At 48.7% G+C, this 18,071-nt stretch overlaps 7 protein-coding genes across 7 annotated transcripts; 3 read left to right on the top strand and 4 right to left on the bottom strand.

Annotated features, from left to right (window-relative positions):
- Nucleotides 1-572: 572 nt before the first annotated feature.
- F4812DRAFT_68541 (sterol-4-alpha-carboxylate 3-dehydrogenase) lies at nt 573-2,064 on the bottom strand. Its single transcript, XM_047939312.1, has 2 exons — nt 1,353-2,064; nt 573-1,281 (listed from the first exon to the last, which is right to left on the bottom strand). The coding sequence occupies exons 1-2, from the start codon at nt 1,836-1,838 to the stop codon at nt 643-645; spliced, it is 1,125 nt and encodes a 374-aa protein (XP_047789157.1). The 5' UTR covers nt 1,839-2,064; the 3' UTR covers nt 573-642.
- Nucleotides 2,065-2,776: 712 nt separating this feature from the next.
- On the top strand, nt 2,777-5,364 carry F4812DRAFT_433023 (UBC-like protein). The gene is given in 8 exon segments (XM_047934588.1): nt 2,777-3,151; nt 3,220-3,253; nt 3,354-3,448; nt 3,508-3,529; nt 3,596-3,694; nt 3,710-3,713; nt 3,819-3,993; nt 4,050-5,364. The coding sequence occupies 8 exon segments, from the start codon at nt 3,119-3,121 to the stop codon at nt 4,938-4,940; spliced, it is 1,353 nt and encodes a 450-aa protein (XP_047789156.1). The 5' UTR covers nt 2,777-3,118; the 3' UTR covers nt 4,941-5,364.
- F4812DRAFT_433021 (uncharacterized protein) lies at nt 5,320-7,124 on the bottom strand. The gene has a single exon (XM_047934587.1). The coding sequence runs from the start codon at nt 6,856-6,858 to the stop codon at nt 5,797-5,799; it is 1,062 nt and encodes a 353-aa protein (XP_047789155.1). The 5' UTR covers nt 6,859-7,124; the 3' UTR covers nt 5,320-5,796.
- A 939-nt stretch (nt 7,125-8,063) lies between these two features.
- F4812DRAFT_68283 (uncharacterized protein) lies at nt 8,064-10,051 on the top strand. The gene is made up of 2 exons (XM_047939310.1): nt 8,064-8,187; nt 8,260-10,051. The coding sequence occupies exon 2, from the start codon at nt 8,343-8,345 to the stop codon at nt 9,681-9,683; it is 1,341 nt and encodes a 446-aa protein (XP_047789154.1). The 5' UTR covers nt 8,064-8,187; nt 8,260-8,342; the 3' UTR covers nt 9,684-10,051.
- Nucleotides 10,052-10,687: 636 nt separating this feature from the next.
- On the bottom strand, nt 10,688-12,568 carry F4812DRAFT_68277 (uncharacterized protein). The gene is made up of 3 exons (XM_047939309.1): nt 11,951-12,568; nt 11,352-11,837; nt 10,688-11,252 (listed from the first exon to the last, which is right to left on the bottom strand). Exons 1-3 carry the CDS (start codon nt 12,197-12,199, stop codon nt 10,920-10,922), a joined length of 1,068 nt encoding a protein of 355 aa, XP_047789153.1. The 5' UTR covers nt 12,200-12,568; the 3' UTR covers nt 10,688-10,919.
- A 574-nt stretch (nt 12,569-13,142) lies between these two features.
- On the top strand, nt 13,143-15,705 carry F4812DRAFT_68258 (uncharacterized protein). Its single transcript, XM_047939308.1, has 12 exons — nt 13,143-13,407; nt 13,466-13,556; nt 13,616-13,753; nt 13,823-13,932; nt 13,996-14,111; nt 14,180-14,226; nt 14,282-14,421; nt 14,478-14,595; nt 14,690-14,828; nt 14,904-15,168; nt 15,254-15,308; nt 15,385-15,705. Exons 1-12 carry the CDS (start codon nt 13,187-13,189, stop codon nt 15,511-15,513), a joined length of 1,569 nt encoding a protein of 522 aa, XP_047789152.1. The 5' UTR covers nt 13,143-13,186; the 3' UTR covers nt 15,514-15,705.
- A 54-nt stretch (nt 15,706-15,759) lies between these two features.
- Nucleotides 15,760-17,478, bottom strand: F4812DRAFT_433014 (uncharacterized protein). The gene has a single exon (XM_047934586.1). It carries the CDS (start codon nt 17,383-17,385, stop codon nt 15,973-15,975), a length of 1,413 nt encoding a protein of 470 aa, XP_047789151.1. The 5' UTR covers nt 17,386-17,478; the 3' UTR covers nt 15,760-15,972.
- Nucleotides 17,479-18,071: the final 593 nt, after the last annotated feature.

The raw sequence follows: 18,071 nt of genomic DNA, 5'->3' as shown, positions 1-18,071 counted from the left end.
TACGCTTCAAAAGAATAGGGGGGTGAGGGGGGCGAAAGGGAGGGAGTAGGGTAGATGGCAGAAGCAGTCGCAGTCGCAGTCGCAGTCGCAGTCATAGTTGTTGTAGTTGTAGTCGCAGGTGCCCGTCCCCCAGATATCCATCCGATTAGATCGGCTAATACGCCTCGGGCGTTTTTCTTTTGTTCGGGAGCGTCCACCAGGTTAAGTCGCCGGGGGTGGTTGATTGATCGGACTGCACAATGGTACCATAGGTAGTTAAAGCCGTGTTAAGGCGAGTCATACTCCATTGAATCGCGAGAATGGCGAAAAAGACAGAGAAGCATTCCAGGCCTAGCCTTTCAATTGATAATTCTGAAGCAGTTGTTTGTTTGTATATATTGTGTAGCCCCCCCGCTTTGAAATGCAAATGTAGTCGGAAATCTCTTGCGGGCAAAACTGTCTATCGGTGTATTATTCGTAATGTAAAAAGCTGTTACCCAGTATGGCTGTTCAGGTTGATTTGAGCCTCGCGTAGCATATCTTCGTACGAATTAATATAATATTAGGTTCTCTAGCTTCTATCTAGGTAGGTATTGTATATATAAAGCTAATGCAAATACAAATGCGATGAGATGATAATAAGGACCACAAGTCCGTCTTATTTTACGATTTCGCCGGCGGGTTCTTCTTCTCTTGTTCCAGATACCACTTCACCGTTTTAGCCACGCCGTCGCTCAGGCTTACCAGGGGTCGGTACCCGAGCCTGCGCTTCGCCTTCGAGATGTCGTAGTACCTCGTCATGGTGCTGAAGATGATGCGCTGGCGGGTGAAGACGGGCGGCTTCCGTATGAGCGCGAAGAAGAGCTCGCTCAGGTAACCGAGCAGGATGCCCACGTCCCGGCTCATGACCCACACGTGCTCGGTGCCTTTCTGCGACCCGGCCGCCCGCCATATCGCCCGCATCAGGTCCCAGAAGTACACGGGGCTGTCGTTGGTGATTATGAAGGCCTCGCCGTCGACCTTCTCGTAGTTGAGGGGCGAGGTGGAGGCGGCGTGCGTGAGGAGCAGGGCGTGGGCGGCGAGCAGGTGCGCGTGGGCTACGTTCTCGACGTACGTGAAGTCGAACAGATTTTCGTTGGCGCCGACTTGTACCTTGTCCTTGCCCTCCCGGAAGATCTTAACCGTGTGGAAGACTAGCTGGACATCACCCTCGCCAAAGATGCCCGATGGTCGGATAGCTGCGGTCAGGAGGTCGGACCCTGGGGTTCCGTTTGCTTTTAGGACGAGTTCTTCGGCTTCGGCCTAGCCGTTCTTGTTAGTAGGGATACTGTTATGCATGATATATCAGGAGCTCGGTAAATACAAACACACACCTTTGTCTCGGAATAGTATTCTGTCTGTTGTTTGCCCCGAATGACGGGATAGAATTCGTTCGCGTTTATGAGATCATCCTTATTGTTGCTCATAACGCTAGCGGAGCTTGTATATACCAACGCCTTGACGCCGTTCTGCTGGCAGGCGGCAATCACAGCGCGGGTGCCATCCACATTGACCTTCTTAAATACGTCATTCGCAACGGCACCGAGCCCTTGGGCGGGCGGCGAGGCCGTGTGTATAACAACGTTGGGCTTTAGCTTCCCGACCACCTTGACCAAACCATCGGCATCCGTGATATCGGCCTCGACGTACTGGACCCCGTCGGACTCGGGTCTTCGGTTGCGCTGGCACCTGAGATCGACGACGGAAACGGTGCAGGACCAGTCGCGTAGGAGGAGGTTTACGACGTGGTGGCCGAGAAAGCCACAGCCGCCGATAACGAGGACATGGCCTAAAAGAGGCTTCGTGGTAGGTTCGGACATGGTCAAGTAAAATGAAAGTTAGTTTTAATCTTGTATAACTAATACAAAATAGCAATTAGTGTTATTAGTTAGTATAACCCGTAAGCTGTGGCCTGTTGTATACGGGTTGACCACACCCCAGAGTTGAACAAGTTGACCAGTTGACCACCTAATCTTGGGTTAATTTACCTCCTTTCACCGCCTGGCATTATTGGAGCTCAAGTTACCCTAACCAAGCCAACGGCCGCGCTAAGACGACAAAGAATTATTGAAGATCCATGAGAAAAAAATTAGGAGTGGGGCGTTCCTGAGTTCTCCCCACGATGAGAACCAGGGGTTAAACAACCGGGTATCGTACATACTAGGTACCTCATACCTAGTATGATAGTATGTACCTAACCTAATAGTTAGTACCTCACTCATTACCTAGGTATGTACGGGCTTAGGTTCCTAAGATTGAAACTGTAAATCGGCCATCTGCTTTCTAGTTAGAGTTACCTATTAATGCGATCAACACATACGTAGTAAGTGGACTTACCTATCACAATACTGTTTTATATAAGAGCAAAACAAGCTACACTGTTCTGAAAACAATGAGCTGAAAGACACGTAAATGTATCACATTAGTTACCTGTTTTATAAAGCTGACAGTTGTTCTTCAGTACCAAACATGAACACAAGAACTTAATATCCGCAAAGTCTATAAAAGTCTAGATGATGCCGACAGGAACGCAAATTGATGTTAAGTGAAAGTAAGCATACCTACAACTACAGCTGCAAAAGAAGAAGAAGAAGAAGAAGAAGAAGAAGAAAAGTATAGAATTCTGCATGTGCTTCTCATTGTACGTCTTATCTAATCTGCACAATAGGTAGTACAGAAAGCAGTACGATTCGTTCTAATACCAACACGCAATTGACTAACATAGTGCAAAAACCAGGCAGCCAACCCCCGCTACCAGTGACACACTAGACCCTCTTAGTGGGCCCGGCCCTTTCTGCCTGGGGGGGTAAGCTAGGACATTCCCCACCTGCCCGCATTGCACCTCAAGAGCAAGCTGCAAGTGCTACCTATTTCGTTGCTTTGCTTCGATAAACCAACTGATTAAACGATAAAACCGTACTTTCAAACCCAAACCCAAAACCCGTAAACCCATAACACGCGTTGAACAACTTCCTGCGTTCAACTTTGTCCAACCACATTTTTGAAAATCTCCCACTTCCGTTAACCCGCTGTCCCCATTCTAACCAACTCAAGCATTCACCTTTCCAGCTTATGAATTAGCTATTAGAACCTACAAGTTATGGCGGACCAGTCCATCATCCGCATCACCAAGGTATGTGCGCTGCGGCGTCTCACATCTTGGAGGGGCAGTGAGGCTGACGAGACTTCGGTTCAACACAGGAAATCGGCGAGCTTCAGAAGAGTTCAGACCTTTGTAAGAGAGAAATATCTTCTCAATACCTACCTACCTAAATATATAATATTTTCATCTTACCTCCAGACTAATATTATTATTCTTTTTTCTTAATCTCTAGCCCTCGCCGTGGCCTTTCGCGACCGCGATGTCCGAAGCGTCAAAGCCCTCATCATCGGCCCTCACGAGACCCCCTACGAGTTCGGATTCTTCGAGGTTGGTTCCACCCTAACGAAGACATACCATAAATTGCTACGGATACTAATGTTACCAAGTTTTCCGTCAAGTTCAACAGAGGTAGATTTCCAAAACGCCCATTCCCTCCTAGAATCGTTCATTAGCTAATTCGTTGACGTTGGCAAGACTACCCGCGAAAATCACCTTCCGTCACTGGAACAACTACCAACGGTGGACGATGCCGATTCAACCCGAATATATACGCTTCGGGGAAAGTGTGCCTGTAAGCAGCCCTTGATGCAATCAAGTACCTGTCAGATCCCGTGCTCTGCTAACTGAGGCAATTAGGTCAATTCTTGGGTATATGAGCTTCCCTTATATCTATCCTTGATCCACGAGCCTAACTCAATCTTAGCACATGGCGAGGAGAGCGAGGTGAGGAGTGGTCTGCTGCTCAAGGCCTAGAATCTATCCTACTCTCAATACAGAGTCTCATGTCATCGAATCCTTACGAGAACGAACCGGGCTTTGAGGACGCGAACGAGATCCACGACAAGAAGAACCAGAAGGAGTATATCGCGAAGGTGATTTGCGCTAAGAACTGCATAGCTAGGCGACGTGCTAATAGTATATATCATAGATTCGCCATGAAACGCTGCGCATCTCAGTGATTCAAAGACTGGAAGAATATTTGGGGCTCAGCGGAGGTTGTCTCCCAACAGCATCTTCGGCCGAACAAGAAGAGTACGGTATGGAAGCGGATGATGATATCGACATTGACGATGCAAGCGTTCCTTGGGAGCCGTTCAAGGACCTTTGCAAGCGTCGTTTCCTCTGGTATTATGACTCATATCTAGAAAGCATTGCCAAGGCGAAAGAAGAGGTTAAGGACGGTCAGCCGTTTGCACGCATGCCTTTCGAAGGAGCATCTAACTCCATGGACGGAAAGTTCAACTACACCGAACTTGAAAAAAGAATAAAACGAATCAAGGCCGCTTTAGATGCAGAGGCAGAAAAATGGGCGTCAGACTGGGCATCGCCTAAAATGAAAGATGCCACCGTTGCCGTCAACCTTACCCGACAGTTCGAACAGATCAAGGAATCCTTTAAGCGCAGCGATGTCCCCCACAGCGTCGAATTAGTGAATGGAAACCCCTTCGTATGGAACCTTACCTACTTCGGACGACCTATGACGAACTTAGATGGAGGTATGTTCCGAATCAAGTTCAACTTCAGTCCCCGTTTCCCTGAAGAACAACCGAGGATCAAATTCCTGACCCCCGTATTCCACCACCGGATTGCAGCAGATGGCACTCCGTGCTACTTCCCGAATTCGAGCCGCCGCGAAGATATCAAGCAGCACATAGAAGCAATCATCGAGGCTTTGGAAGAGGAGCAGCCCCCTTACGACCCGAGAACATTAGTTCACCCCGAGGCCCATAAACTATACTGGGGCACCCCCGAGCAGAGAAAGCTATACAACAGACAGTTGCGCAGATCAGTCCAAAGAAGCATGGAAGATTTCTTGTAGAGTTTCTACGACTAACAACTACGGATGACTGTCCCGGGAACCATATAAATGGCTTCTCCGGTTGTATCAGAAGACTGCCTGGTACTGGAAGCTATCAGCTCCCAGCAGGTATGGCGAGTGCGTTTCGGGGAGTTCTTAATAGCGCGTTTATTCCTTGACGTTCCGGATAGGAACATGAATGTACTCCCAAGGGTTGCCGGTCTCAGGGCTTACGGTTAGGTACGCCGCCGCCGAGATAGACGGCTTCTAGACTAGGATTGATACCTCTTGCTTTCGCAGGTCATCACTTGATAATACGATGAATTCAGTACAAATAGCCGTAGATAATTCTTCATAAAGTCTATTTAAATGTGCCCGGATTAGTGGGCAATCGATTGAGCAGTCACAATTTGCAGGGTTACATTAATTAAATACCCGTTATACGTTTTTTTTTTTTTTTTAAAAAAAAAAGATTGCCCTAAAAAACATTTTTTTTGCTATGACTCCTACCTGTTAATGATATTTACCATATCTATGGTCAAAGATACCTAAAGTAACGCCCATCAATGACACCAAACCTCCCAAAGTAATATGTACCGTTAATATGATGCTGCTGCTACTCTTTGCAATATGCACGTCTTTGTGCGCCGTAAACCGTGACGTGAAGGCCAGTCAGTCGATTATGTATTACCCCTGTCTTTCTCTCTCTCTCTCCATCCATCCATCCTTCTCTTTCGAACCCTCGAGGGGTAAACTAAAGCGCCTATATCTTTATCTAATTAAATCCTCCTCCGGCGTGCTCGAGGAAGTGGATAAGATAATAAACCCCGATTCTGCGACGGCTCAGACCTCACATCCCATCACCTGAACTCACGTCTCACCGCTTCGGTCCCTTCTTAGGCTTCCTGTCGACGCGGTCCTTGCCGGGGGCGTACGGAGCCGCAACGACGCCGCCGGGCAGCTTCTCCTGGCGCCCGGGCTGGTCGGCCCTGAAGTCGTAGCGGCCGTCGGGGCCCAGGGTGGCGGGGACGCCCTGGGAGGGCCGCGCGAGCTGCTCCGCGTGCAGCTTGTCGAGGGACTCGCCGACGACGGCGTACTGCGCCCAGTTGATGGGCGGGCAGCGGACTATGTTTTGGGGCTTGGGGAGCGTGGTCCAGGGGCGGCGTGGGGGTTGTGGGCGCGGTTGCGGGGGAGGGGGGGAGGAAAAGGAGGAGGATTCTGTGGCGAGGGGGTTGGGGTTGGGGTTGAGGGAGGGTGTGATTCCGGGATGGGGTGAGGCCCCTGGGGTGTTATGATTATGATTATGATTATTGGTTGTTGTGGTACCGTTACTCGTGCCTGGATGCGTGTCCGTAGTGGTGGTACTAGATGATGCGGGCTGTCCGGCAGCTGCAGCATTACCCTCCGTAGTATCTTCCATCTCCTCATCTTCCTCCTCCTCCTCATCATCACTATCATCATCCTCATCATCCACAGCGCTACTGCTCCCGGCAAACAGCGCGTCGCCCTCGACGCCCACGCGCCCCGCCGCCAGGTCCCGCACGAAGGCCTCGGGGTCGGCGAGCGCGGCGGCCTTGACGCGGCCCAGCAGCGCCATGTCGGCGGCCGCCTTCCGGCGCTGCAGCTGCAGGATCGAGATCGCCGACTTGAGCGCCAGCGCGTCCGGGTTGCTGTCGAAGTCGATGGGCTCCGGCGCCGGCGGCGCCACCCCGACCTGCTCCCGCTGCGAGCTGTGCGTGTATGTCGGCCGCGACAGCGGCGGCGGCAGCGCGACCGGGTTGAGAGGCGGCGTGATGGGGCTGTAGGTCGGTCGGGGCGGGGAGGAAGGGGGGCGCGCCGGGTCTTGCGAGTTCGCGGCGGAGGCCTGGTTAGAGTTGTTTGCGGATGGGCTGCTGCCGCCGGCGACGGCGGTGTTGGTGTTGAGTGTGAGGCCCGGCATCGCGGCTCGGGATCGTGGGTTTTGTGCGTCCAGGACGGGTGGGATTGCGGTGCGCCGCTTCGCTTTCTTTTTTGGGGGGTGGGGGTACGGAATGCCTTTTTACCTCGTGGGTACCTCGTACGACGAACGAGACGAGATGATGTCGATAGTACGTGCTTGCGCCAAAGGTAAGTGGTGGTTGTCTTAGAATGGTTCGATATTCTATAGGGAACGAGATAGATGGGTAGACTGTTATAGCGTATGAGTGAAGTTGAAGGCGCATAAGCTTGGAGGTCGGTGTTGCGGCGTTAGATAGAGCGGTCCAGGCAAAAGCAGGCAAGTGGGGCGGTGCTTGTCAATGTACGGGAGTGGAGATACGCTGTAGGGTACGAGCCAATAGGAGGTGCAAAAAGCGCAAGGAAGTGAAGCGGCGGGACCCAGTGGAACAAGGGCCTCGGTCCATTGTCCGTGCGCAACGGCAAGAGGTCTGGGATTCCCCGGTCACGCGGTTTACCTTACTCTGCAGATCTTAGTTTCACATAGGTACCTACTCGAATTTCTGCAAATGACGTCTCATTTGTTTTTTTTGAGGCAAAACATCATATTATTTTCGAAGCTGAATATGATAGGTAGCATTACCGTAATCTAGATCTACGTTAGCCTGCCATGTGCAAACAGGGTTTTTATAAGAATAGTAACTTCAATTTTTCTTTTTCTTCTGACCTGTACCCAATTATCTCACATATCCTCTCCATAGACTACCTAGATTGTCTCTACTGTTTGAATTTTTACATAGGAGACTTTGCTTGGATCGACATGGTTTCAAGACTCATATTTTAATAATTCGCCACACGGCAAGTACATAAAACAAACGCCCAACCCTGAATTTCTCTCTATCTTAGGTAACTTCAAGTCAGGTGCTTGCTTCAAGCATACGGCAAGCTCGACAGGTACTTAAAAAGACTCGGGACTGAGGTTAAGGCTACCTGTATACTGGTAGTTTAGTGGCGCGCTTGCCGTTAGTCTCGTACATGCTCCAGTAGTATCTTTAGGAAGGTACCTTAGGTAAGTAGGAAGTAGGTAATAAGGCAACTTCGAGTCAATATAACTAACCCGTTAATAGATATTAATACCAAATAACTTGATTTGACTTTTTCCTTCTTTTCGTCTATTACTTGATAATTTCCTCTGCGGGCTTGCCAACAAGTCATACACGAACGGAACAAGTACTCCTTTGTAGACAGGTTAAGTAGCATCCTGTCCATTCTTCGTCAGATCCTCAATCGATGGTTTAAGACTCTCTCTCTCGACAATATTGTGTAATGTATAACCGAGTCTTCCGGAACCAAGGTTAGTGTTTTTAAGATTCACTCCCTGAAGTATTATCCATCTAAAAGTTTAATTCCTTACTTGGGTCAGTAGAATAGCTTCACGAGCTGTTATACTTACTCCCAATCTACAAGGCTAATAAACCGTCTTTTCGTCTATTATATTACCAACTCGCAATGGTAGGACCAGCTGGACGCCTCGGGAAGCCTAAGTTATCCACTGGTCTGGGGTTTTTCAATGGAGATGATACTACACCCACGGAGACACCCATATCATCTTATCGTTTCAACCCGCCTGTATTGCGTAATTTCTCCTACCCGCTGAACGTCGGAATCACATCGCAGCCCCTTTTGTTTCCGTCGCCGCCAGAGATCGAGCAAACAGCCTGGGATCAGCTGGGGGAACGTTACAATTTCTCCCCTGATAGTATTTTCAGGGCACGTGAAACTAAAACTCCTGTATTCAAAGATTCGTTTTCATTCAGGCCCGAGACGGAGTCTTACTCTCAGGTAGATGAGAAGGATGGCAATGAAGACGAAGAGCTCAGCGTTACTGCATCGTCAGAGCAACTTGACCAAGAATCCCTATCCCAGGAAGATACTATACCAAGAAAGAAGCAGCGCCGAAGCACTTTACTTAATTTCACTTCAACTCGGTCTCAGGACCCTTCGGTCCTCTATAAAAGTGCCGAGAAGGATGGGCTAAAGGACAGGACTTTAAAGTTGACTAAGGGGCAGTTATCGGGAGACCGTATATTTCCTCAAACAGCTACCATTACATCTCGAATCAAACGTAACTCATCAGGCCAACATAAGACGACTGCATCGCTGGATACATCCAGACTTATCACCCTATCTTCCAGTGATGTCGATCGACCAGCGTCAAGTTCAGGCGTATCACACATCGATGCTACAGCTAACTTTCCGAGCATAACCGTAAGATATGCCCCTTTACCGTTGATAATTTCTCAAGAGAGCAAATTGGTAAAGTTTGGGGAGAGGCCGTCAGTATCACAAATCACAGGAGCAATGCAGTCTCTTGGAATGGACCATACTTACCGCACAAATCCCCCGCATGAGAACAACGGGATGGATCGTAACATGATTGGGAATAGTGGGAACAATAAAGCTAGCCCTCCTCCGGCCGAACCGATGAAACATAAAAAGAAGGATGGCAAACGCCGTTGGATGTCCCAATTGAAGAATTGGGTTACTGCTTCAGAGCCATCGGCCCAGGCTTTGAAACAGTATAAAAAGGAAACCTACGACAAGGCTCATATCTCCCTTGATGATCCTCAAGCGAACGCTAAGCTTCATTTGCCGATTGCAGCCCTTCCGCAGAACGCAATTAAGCCAGCCGGCTCGGGGCCCGATCCTGAAGACATCTTCTCGAAGCGGACAGAACGGCGGAAAAGGCTAAGATATTCAGGCACTGGATCTTCCAAAACTCAGGGCTCGAAATCAAGCTCTAGTCGCTATTCAATTTCCAGTAGCAGAGCCTTTGGTACTGCGAGATAGGTTTCACGATCATAGACGAACGGAATTTGCACTAAAGAACCCACGCGATTTGGACGGCATGTTATATCTAATTGTTTAATTGTTGATGTTGGTACTTTGTGCTGTTTATCTCGCTGTTTTTATACTTGTACTTATAAGCCCCTTGGTATGGGGCCTTCTCGTCCGAAGTATAAGTTCGTTTTCTTACGTGGGAGTCATTTGGGATCTTGGTGGGCAAAGTGGATGTCAGACAGGTCAAATAGTTGATATACTAGACTTACTGAGTGTGTTTTTCTCCATGAATATGGAACTGGCCATATGTAAATGCTCAATCAGGCTACGGGTCCGTCTACAAGGTCAAAGGTTACTAGGGGCGAAGAATTTCAAGCATACTCATTCATACCTCATATTTCCAGTTGGATACGTACAGCTAGTGGCAGACTTGAGGACCATCACGTCCGACGAAACACGGGCCCCACCGTTCAGATTTCCAAAGAGTACGTATACCAGCGTCCTCCATGTGGTACCTACCTAGGTACACGTTGTAGACCGACATGACGTGGATGAGATAAGTGAAATACGAAGGAAGAAGGGCAAGATATATACACGCAGCAGTTTTAAAATCAACTGCCATGAAATTAGCACCTATGTTCTCAAAGGGAGGATCAAATAAGGTCCAGGTAGATTGTGTAACTATTGGTAACTTGGTTAGATGCGAGGTCTTGCGAGAAGATACCTGCTTTGAACGTGTAGTTTATTTTTTTATTAACTGTCCCTACCTATTATAGAAAACGGCATTTCCATATATTGATACTGCTGTTAACTCAAGATTTTGGAATGTACAACAATAGAGAGGTAGGTAGGTAAATACACATGCTGGTGACAGAAAGGGGGCGAGCTCAAATAGGCTGACTTCCAAATTATATGTATTTATGATATTATAGGTTTATGTTACTATCGCAGCGCGAGGGCACTATTTCCTAATGCCGCCAACTAGCATGGACGTGTTTACCTATCACACCTTGGGCATATTCATTCGGTACTATATGAATCCGTCCTATGTTCTACCTACATGTCAGGGGTAAAGGGATATATAGGTGTAAGGGGAAGATGTTAGCTAAAATAAGGCCCTCGTATGAGGATAGAAGCCAGGCGTTACTAGTTGAAACTGATTGCCAAGGTATACAATTCAAAACAACCAAGGCAGCAACGCTTGTTAAGGATAATATCTAAGTACATTCCATACTAACAAAGCCGCTAGTCGTCGTCAAATCCCCCGCCTCCTACAAAACCCTTTTCTTCATGATACGACTTATGAGTTAGATTCAAAAAGGTCGACACGTTTCTACCCTCCAACACCCTCCTGCCCTGCTCGGTACTGTACGCCGCGGTCTTGGAGAGCCCGTTATCCTTGAGCACGAAGACCAGAGCGACCATTTCTTTCTGGTCCGCCCTGCGCTTGTATACGCGCCCCGCGATCGCCGTGTTCTCCAGCAGAACCTGCGTACCAGGGGTGGTCTTCCACTCCCCAGGCTCCCCTTTGTGCTTCGTCAGAATGCCGTATTCGTTTGCACAGAAGACTTGGATTGCCTAGGTAGGTTTGTCAGATAAGTATATAGGTAGGTAGTCACGGCCTTGGAAAGGAGAACATAATCAGGTAACAGGGAGGAAATAAGTAGAAGAACGTACATTCTCGCTTGGCCGAATCACCGCTGCTAACCCCGATCCCCTCTGCGCCTTGAATAGCGGACCGCCTACTGACCACGCCCCGTTGTACTTGGCCATGTACACATTGCTGTCCTCGCACTGGAAGAAGACAAAAACCTCCGGCGCCGACGGGTTTCGAGACACGGCCGCGATGGCTGTGCCGCTATACGGCCGAGTACCGGCAGGGCAAGGGAGGATTTTTCCAGCGTACCACGGCTGCATGTAATCGCGGCAGTGCTCGCGCAGAGAGCCGTCGGGCGCCTGGTATATGACTCGCAGGTAGTTGGCCCAGTATACGGAAGCCATCTTGGAATTCCCCGCCGTCACGGCCGAGTGCTGGTTAAGCTCACCGCCGAACCAACCACCCGCGCTTGCTTTGGTGGCCGCGGGCCATCCTGAGATGCCACCATTCCAGCACATCTCTTTCATGTAACACATGTCATCGAGGTGGTAGAAACGGATACTGTTCTAGGTCGTCGCTGTGTCTTAGCAGAAGTCACGAGAACGAGTCTCCAGATGGAAACGAGCAGGAGTAACTGCTAATACGAAGACAAGAACTCAAAACTTGGTACATGACTAACCACGTCGTTTGCGGGATTATCCTTTTTGGAGAACCATTGCATAGCAGCGAGCGGTGTTGAGGTCTTGGCCGTGAAGATGATGTCGGACGTAGTGCCGCCGTCCCATCTGCCTCGATCGTAAGTGCGCTGGCGGACGCCGTGGCTCGTGTCTGTGTAGTAGATAGCCGAGTTGTCGCCGCCCCAGTTGGCGATCGCGATGCTGCCGTCTGGCGGCATGCCCTCGCACGTCGTCATAGACTCGTCTGCCATCGTGAATGTCTACTCGTCTAGGTACCGTACCTATTAACTCGATAGCTGAGGGGTAACACTTGCGAAGTTCTATAGTAGAAATTTAACTTGAATGTGCTGGAGAAAAGGCGTCAGGAGGGGAGCTATGAGGAGGAGCTTAAGACATTTGAGAGAAAGGGAGTCACGGCTGCACTGGTCCCATGCCGTCGGTTGATTTCGACTTTGTCTTCAATTATTACCCCTCTTATGTGACGTGTGATCGAGACATATTCTTGCTGCAGAATACTCATGACTGTTTCAGCTAGATAAAATTCTAAGGGATTGGCCATGGTGCAGCCTATATCGACCTCAGAAGATGCAAGATTTCAATAGTTTTACTGACTTCTCAACTGGCGCTGAATATCAAAGATATCGTGACCAATGGCCGGCGCGGGCCGTCGGTTCCACTGAGGCTCGGTGCTTGCTCAGCTCCCTAGTGTAAAGCTCAGCTCCTTACTGTAATACCGCCCAAGCCTATTCAGACATCTAACCGTGTCGATCTTGGAAGTGCATACAAGACCCACATCTTCTTCCCACCAATACATGTTGTAAGAGGCGTCTTTTATTGCATGAGACAATTCGTGGCCGACAGTTAGTTTCACCTCGCTATATGCGGGGACACCGAACGGGCATGAGTTCAATGATATCAGAGTACCTACTCGAGACTTCCTTGATAGCTGGGGAACGGTTGGAATCGGAAGTAGATGGCGCTGTATGTTGATATGCCTTCTTTTGGAAACTGTTGCAGAACGGCGGCTAGTAGCGTTTTCTCGTCTAGCTCTTAATCCACCGAGCATTGCAGATCGCGACATCTCCTTCATTGCTACTTGCCTTGTGCATCGGGATGTCCGCTTATCCATTAAGATGTATAAATCCAAGCCCACGTCTTCATCTCGCCAGTCTCTTTGCTCACCAAGTTGATTAAATACTATTGCTTGTCTACGCGGCTTTTGCCAATATTAGGTAAATATGGCTCCCGAAAAAGAGAACCCTAGTGCGCCAACAACAACTGTTGAGGATGTCCTCAAGAAGTCTGAGTTTCTTCTCAAGTTTGATCTGCAGTATAGTAACCGCGCAACGTCGACAACACCCAGCCAGCTATCCGCCATTCTTGAGAAAATCAAAGACTCCAAGATTACTACTGTGTCTGAGATCCCCTTGTCCTCTCTGCGGTCATGTGTTCCCGAGATGTAAGCTTCATTTCTTCCGTTAGCACAGGCTGTCGGCTGATGCCACCTTGTTTTCCAGGGGCACCCGAGACCATTTCTGTCTCGACGACAAGCAGACGGTTGTTAGCGGGACGATGACGCTAGCGCAATATCTGTCGTCCACACAAACGGTCAGTCAAGCACCTGTCTCTCCTTCTCGCTGTCTACCTCTCGGTCTAACAATTTATAGAACACGGCCCTGCTCAAGGATCATGCAGCGGGTTCTGTGGTCCTTTTCACCATCTTTCTAGTCAAAAACCGTATTCGACCAACCCCGGAAGATCTTGAGAGAGTCGGAACTGGCCCAGAACTCAAACATGAGCTTCCTGTACGTCGTATTAATGAACCATTAACCACCAACCATAGAAAAGGACCCTGTTTATTAATATTCGACCAGGACGAGGATAAACTCCGGGGCGACCCGAATAAGAATCGTCTCTCCGACGGTTGGAATAGGAGCTCCCTGTCTGGAGATCAATTCGCTACCAGCAGTGGAAACAGGATCATGTAAGTTCATACGGCCCACATACTTTTCGAAATTCCCTCGACATGCTAACTGGCGCTTGACAGACACCCCGCCGATATGACGGAGAAGGAATGGGAAGTGGTCGTCAAGAACAACATTTTGACACATGCGTACCGCATTGACACCTCAGCCAACTCAGCCGTAGTGGCACGCCGACCATGTATGTTACACTGGGATGACATTGAATCGTGAATCGTCGTGCAAAGCTAACATCCTGTCGTACGCCAGTATTCAAGCTGAAGCGCCGACCGGCAGAGATATTCGTGGTAGACGATGTACGAGGAAACCCGTCCTGCCAGTTTCTTGCAACACTAACAGTACCTCTGATAGGATCAAGCCGCTGTCGACACCACGATCCCAGAGTTCCAGGTCTTCGACGACTCCTCGGTCTCTGTGGTAGAGATCACGAACGAGGCTCAACAGTCGGCTGCCGACAACTCCTTCTCGTCGTACAGTGTCAAAGCTTCTGCGTCAGCTCACCTCCATTTTATCCCTGGTACGCGTTGGAGCTAATCTTATATTGCAGTTCTGGCGGAATCTTTGGCTACACGGCTGGGGCATCTGCGGGTGTCTCCGGCGACCACACGGAGAAGAGCGGGTCTACCACCGGCAAGTTCGAGTCCGTTATGCGAGTGTCTTACAAGGCAGGTACTCCAGGTTCCCTCTTACCGGGAACGATGACGAGGTAAAATCATAAATGTTCGAGAGAATGCTAATTATGTTTCGTTGGCGGTGTAGTTTCCCCGAGTGATCGTCTACCTTGATCACGAGTCCCTGGAGCCCACGGAAGAATGTATCAAACTTTTTAAAGACATCGCTGCACAGACCGATACCTCCATCAGGGATGGCAAGATCAAGGCATTCAAGGCAAAGTACGGTATGTATTTCCAGTCATTTGTAAATTGTGACTGAGGCGGTCCGTAATTTGCTAATTATCTTTTTGAACGTGAAGGAGAGGTATTCTCGACAACCGTCCAGCTCGGAGGGTATCTCTACAGCACGAAGCTGAGCTCGGCGATAGCTGCGTCAAGCTCGAGTGAGAAGATGGATCGGTTGGCGGTGTCGGCGGGTGTCAATTTTTCGTCGCCGTACGTCTCCGCGTCTGTTTCCACCGAAAACAGCCACGGCACCGGCGAATCGAGAGAGCAATCATCTTCGAGCAAGCACGAGAGTTTAACCTGGACTGCGAAGGGTGGGGACACATTGCTCTGCTCAAAGTGAGTTATCTCCCTGCGCAGATGATTATAGTATATTAGCGATATGGAGGAAGAGGCAGACGTTACTGACAGTCTTTCATTGCAGCCCTCCGGCCTGGGCGGGTACCGTTGGGGATATTTATAACTGGAGAGTTATCGAGGTAAGAAAATGTTCATCTACACTTATAAGCTACTTACAAGCTTGCCTTCAACTCATATTCACACGTCGATATGCAGAGATCTATGCCGCGCACCATAGGTGAAGTGCTCCGCGAGATGCCGGGATATGAACCTATTGCCGAGATACTCGGTACGAATAAGCGAGGTAACGGTAAGGTCGATGGCGGTGGGTTCGATGACGATTAGATAGGTATTGTTGATGCAGAGTGTATAGGTATCACTTAGGCGCTGTAAGTACTTGATAGATATGACAACACGAATTTGCTGGGGGAATGATATAAGTAAAAGTTCGGGCTCTTGTGCGAGGTTGAATTTGAATACCTTTAAAGGTACAGCGTCGAGTTTACATAAATAACACGTTTGCAGCAAGAAAATGACTGGATGTTTACCAGGTAGGTAGCTATAATAAACTAAGTTGTACCTATCGCGAAATTAGAATTAATTATTAGTATAATTATTATCTACCTCTTAACATAAGAACCGCAATATAGTTCTGTCAGTAGTTATGTATCTCATTACCTACAACCCCTTTTAATATATAAGGGTGGGCATATTTATTCTACCATGATATCGTGTACAAGCCGTACTTTGGAAAGATCACTCCGGAGGAAGTGCGAGCGAACCTATCTATCAGGATTCAAGCCCTCAGACAATCTTAATACCTACAGCGATCCCAAAGTGGTCGCTGACCCAAACATCATTCGACCCGACTTTGGTTTTCAGCCCGATTCCAAAGCGACCCAATTTCCCAGTGGTGTCCTGAGCTTCGCTCAGCGCAAACGTCTCGATGGACCCTGTGTAGAGAAACTTGTCCAGCCGTCTTCTCGATTTAGCTCCGTTGCATTGGTAGCCCCACGTATTTCCCCTGGCTTTACCATATGTGAGATCTTTTTGGAAGGGCTTTCTGCCCGGCGGTGTCGGCGCCGGCTCATCCTCCCAGACGTCCTTCAGGCCGACCTCGGGTGCTCGGTGAGCATTGTGCTCGGACACGTCGGTCGAATTCATGTCGCCGCCAACCAGCCCGCCGTAGATTCTCTGCCCCTGAGACGACGAGTTGCCTTTCAGGAGCGCTGATACTTGGACGAGTTGGAGAAAACGGAGCTCTCTTCCCGTGTAGAGCGATTCAAGGTGCGTTGTGCACAGGCGAAGTGACCGTTTTGGTGTTTCGGGGTCGTGGTCCTCGGATACGGGAATGTCAACCACAAGGGCATCTCTCCCCATTTCAGAGACAAAGGGGACACGGAAGCAGTTCGATATCGGCAAATTCCGCGAAACCATCATGAGAGTGAAATATCCGCTGGGTATGCGGCTGGGTTTCCGGTCAAAGGATTCGTCGTCTGCATAATGGAAGCCTGGTGGCTCCGTATCAGAGAGGGAGAAGTTTTGTCGAGCCCACTTGTCCTCTAGGATAGCTTCTAGTGATTCTCGGCGGAGTTCTTGGAGCATTACCACGAGGTTGTGAGGTTCTTGGCCAAACATGGTCTGCAAATAGGCGAGAGCGGCGGAGGCACGAGCGGCGGCAGCGGGAACAGAGAAAAGCAGGTTCCAGGATGCAATTTTAAGGATATCTCCCCGCTTAAGTGAAGTTCTATTTTCATTGCCAAAAGATGTCCAGGATGAAGATTGGGGGTTATATATGTGTGGCTGGAGGAAGCTGGGGCTACTCTGATGGTCGATGAGAGACTGTGGTGTGGACGTCTTAGGCGCTGTACGGTCCATCAGTTCGCGGGGCCCCAGTGGCATGGCGTCGAGGTATAATTCGTTGAATTCAAAGTCAGAGAGGTCGTCGACGTTGCGGAAATCGCCTCGGCGCCTAAGTTCGAGAGCTATTCGGCGATATTCCCGTGATGGGTGCTGAGAAGTTTGGCAAGGTCCAATCGAGCTCAGGCTTCGCGGTTTTCCTTGGAACCATGGCTTCCAGCGCTGATTTAAGCCTCCATTTCTACCGAAAGAGCTCCCATGCGAGGTAGCGTAGCGTTGACCTAGATATGGTACAAAAACACTTCTATTCATAGAAAGGCAAAAGCCTCGGGTTGTAAAGAGGCCATACATGCTCATAAATGTAAGTTAAGCGTTGGTCTTGTCGTCGTGGTATTAAGATGGCTACTCCGATTCTATTAACGTGCTGATTCTGGCAATATGGTTTAAGGATTTGGGTTTTATGTACATCTACCGGTTTGGCTTGGGCCTCTACGGCAATAATAGGACAAAAGTCTCCGTGCGCCCGTTATACTCCTACCAAAACTCACACATTTCAAACCTCTGTATTAAATTGAAATAAATAGGTAGAAATGCTCTGTAAGACATTGAATATTATTTCGTACAGACTCTACGTAATGGCGTATTTTATATAGATAACTATCATATTTAATAAGAATAGAAGAGTAATATATTTTATAAAAGGTTATTGTTACTTAACGTAGTTAAAACGTACGTACAGTACTTTGTAAGGGGAATTTCGATATTAATAATAGATCCCTTTTATACCTCATAAAAATTATAAAAAAATAAGAACAATTACATAAGATGGTCCCTCGTTCAATTCTCTACTAGGTACTGCATATTTTTACTATTTTCCTTTCTACCTTTATCAAATGGTAATATTTCTTGAAAAGGTGTAATTACCTTAGGTAGGTTTTGATGTATGCATGGACACTTTTGTCCTAGGTAGCTCTAGTTCAATGCCCGAATGCTTAACCGTAACTATGGCAATAGTCATGACGTCAATATAACGCAAGGTATTT

The sequence above is a fragment of the Daldinia caldariorum genome (assembly GCF_022478825.1).
Source record: "Daldinia caldariorum strain CBS 122874 unplaced genomic scaffold F4812scaffold_11, whole genome shotgun sequence".
NCBI classification, from domain to species: Eukaryota; Fungi; Ascomycota; class Sordariomycetes; order Xylariales; family Hypoxylaceae; genus Daldinia; species Daldinia caldariorum.
The sequence above is the reverse complement of the archived record's forward strand: the minus strand, read 5'-3'. Positions and strand labels throughout refer to the sequence as shown.